Below are 2,913 nucleotides of genomic sequence, written 5' to 3'. Positions count from 1 at the left end.
CTTTGGATAATCTGTGGTCAAAACAATAGTTTCGTTTGAACTTAATACGGTGCTCAAGAGGTACCAATTGTTTCAACAACACACCAACAGTTGTGTTGCATGTGGTTCCATCTAAAGATATACCCCGTAGCTGTTTGATATTCAATTTTGCATGATTCAGAGCTCTCAAAATCTACTCAACCCAAGACTTGGCGTCTCCTTCGCCGTAGTAATTACCAATTTTTATTTTAACTTCCGTGGTTGTATAATAATCAAAACAAAATCTTGCATACAACGAATAGTGGGTTTCGCCGTTATACGTTTGAGAGTCTGCTATTAATTTATAAACAGTTTTCATTTTACCATAATTTTCAAGGCGTTTTTGGTCAAGTTTGTGTATTAGTTTCATTTTTCTTTCGATTGTTTTCGCGCAAATATTTAATTCCAGTGAAGTTCCAAAAGTAATTATATTTATTACATCCAAAATTCTTTCGATTTCTTTTAAACTAAAGTCTTCTACGGCAAATATTATTGTCAACAATATCACCAAATACTTTTTCTTTTCGGTAGTTTGAGTCTGTGAATCATTGCCAACCTTCTTTGATACTTCATCATCAAGTGATTTGGATATTATTTCAACCATGTTGTTTTCCATATTTTTAGTGTTTTCCATTATTTCAATTAAAAAGACATTCTCTCCAAATTTTCATTTTCATTTCTAAGTTTCAGTTCGCTGGAAATTTTTCTTTCGTCATCACTATCAATATCATCCTTCCATTGATCACAATCATTTGTCATTGTCTCAATTTCCATCTTTTTATTTTCTGTGTTTGGTTGAGTAATAGTATCGGAAATACTCATCCAAATATTATGAACTCGTAATATAATATCACGAACTCTCGTGTCGTTCTCTTCATTGGTGTCACTGCATTCGCTATCTTCGTATTCAGTCGCTTCTTCTTCTCCACCACTTTTATCATCATCCAAGATGTGAACTATTTGTGTATCGTTTCCAAATACATAATCAAAGTGTTGTAACGATTGACCGATGGATTCTTGTTCTTGTTCTTGTTCTTGTTCTTGTTGTTGTTGTTGTTTGGTTGGTTGGTAATTTTTATCCGAATTTATACATGTTTCTGATAATAGTTCTTTTTTATTCGTTCCCACACTTGTTTCAATAATTGGAACTGTACGCTCATTCGTGTCTCCGATAATCATATGCGAACCTTTTAAATCGTGTTGTGTAAATTGTATTTGACGATCTTGACATCCAAAAACACATGTACTTTTACTATTTGGATTTATATTACAATCTTGAATGTTTTGAGGATACATTTGTTCTGTTTCTAAGATTGTTTGATGTGTATCATTTTCGATGTTTCTTTGATATTTCAAAGTCTCGTCTATTTCAACAAAAAGTTCAATTGATACATGCTTTAAAGCTTCATTTAATTCTTTAATTTTTGTTGATACATTCAAATCGTTTATTCCTGTACCAATAATTGCCTTGTTGACTCGTGCCATTTGATACTTACTTGCGTTTTGTACTGATTTATAATTTGATGATAATAAACATTTCAACGACAAGTAATTTAATACATTAAAGTGACAAATTGCTACATTAAATAGAGGTTTTTCCATTGTTGGCCATTTAAAAGTGTCATCAACAAACACGTCTTTATAATGTGTTTTTGGGGAACCACTGGGAAATCTGTTGCAAAAAACACAAAAATTCAAGTTTTTACAAAATCATCTGGTTCATCTTCAATAAATGGCATAAATACCAAAGTTTTAGCGAAAGAGATACATCTTCTTTTTATTCTCTTTTCGGGAGAAAGTCTTGATTTTGGCATTTTTGACATTTTGAGATTATTAAACTGTTTAAAATAATTACAAAAATGATGTTAAATCGTGTTTTATTTATTTTTGTGTTTTTTAACAAAAACAAAACACACATAACACTAGTTAATATATATTATCTAAAAACAATAAAAGTTATTTTCTAATCGCGTTTTAAATATGTTTAATATTTTATTTTATCCACATTTTTAATTAAATGTCTATATAATTATAATAATATAATTCCTATTTAAATGTTTTTGTAATTATTTTTGTAAACACTCATTTATCACTAAATTATTGCTTGAAAATGTCAATATTTAATTCTTAGAATTGGCACTTATGATTGAAATGTCGATATTAGTTCTAAGTTAACACAAGTCAAATAATATATTTGAAATTTTTACCGATTTTATTTTTGTTGTACAGCCATTATAAACAATATTTATCATAAAGTGTGTCACATCTAATTCTTGTGACGTGTTACTAACAAATACAGTTTGTTATCACATACCGAACACTCCTAATTATCATCAACACGTGTTACATGATTTGAGTCAAAGTTCAATATGTGACACATTGTAACGATACTACATTATTTGACAACTCACTTTATCACTCAATTTATAAACCATTGATAGTGTTGCACTTAATATTTACATATATATTACAAATATTACTTCGCATGTTGTTATTATTTTTATTCGCCATCAGTCCACAAGTTATTTCCCGCTATGCAGACATTCCACTTTTAATCAGCCACACGAAAACAACCAGAAAAGTTCATTTCCAATTAATTCTTTAAAAGTAACTGTGACTAATTTGATATTTATATCTTTTCAATATTGATAGAATAATATATGATTATTACAAACAATACTTCTATTATTTTTGTGTTCTCACACTACTACAAACAACTCGAAGTCACAACATCATAATTCTAACAGTCAACACAATTTAAAATTTTTTATAGCACTATTGAATGATTTGATGTTTATATATGCTTTAACAAACTTATTATGTTATTCTGAAAACAAATTGATTGTAATACACCATAACTAAACAGTACAACGTTTGTGTTGATTAAAACATAAA

General features: G+C 28.8%; 1 protein-coding gene across 1 annotated transcript; it reads right to left on the bottom strand.

The window, feature by feature from the left end:
- Nucleotides 1-660: 660 nt before the first annotated feature.
- On the bottom strand, nt 661-1,503 carry EIN_061630 (hypothetical protein; the record flags this gene model as incomplete). Its single annotated transcript, XM_004260291.1, has 1 exon — nt 661-1,503. The coding sequence occupies one exon, from the start codon at nt 1,501-1,503 to the stop codon at nt 661-663; it is 843 nt and encodes a 280-aa protein (XP_004260339.1).
- Nucleotides 1,504-2,913: the final 1,410 nt, after the last annotated feature.

Source organism: Entamoeba invadens (assembly GCF_000330505.1).
Source record: "Entamoeba invadens IP1 unplaced genomic scaffold scaff_1105074726711, whole genome shotgun sequence".
Taxonomy (NCBI): Eukaryota; Evosea; order Mastigamoebida; family Endamoebidae; genus Entamoeba; species Entamoeba invadens.
Note: the sequence above shows the minus strand (reverse complement) of the source record. Positions and strands in the feature narration are given on the sequence as shown.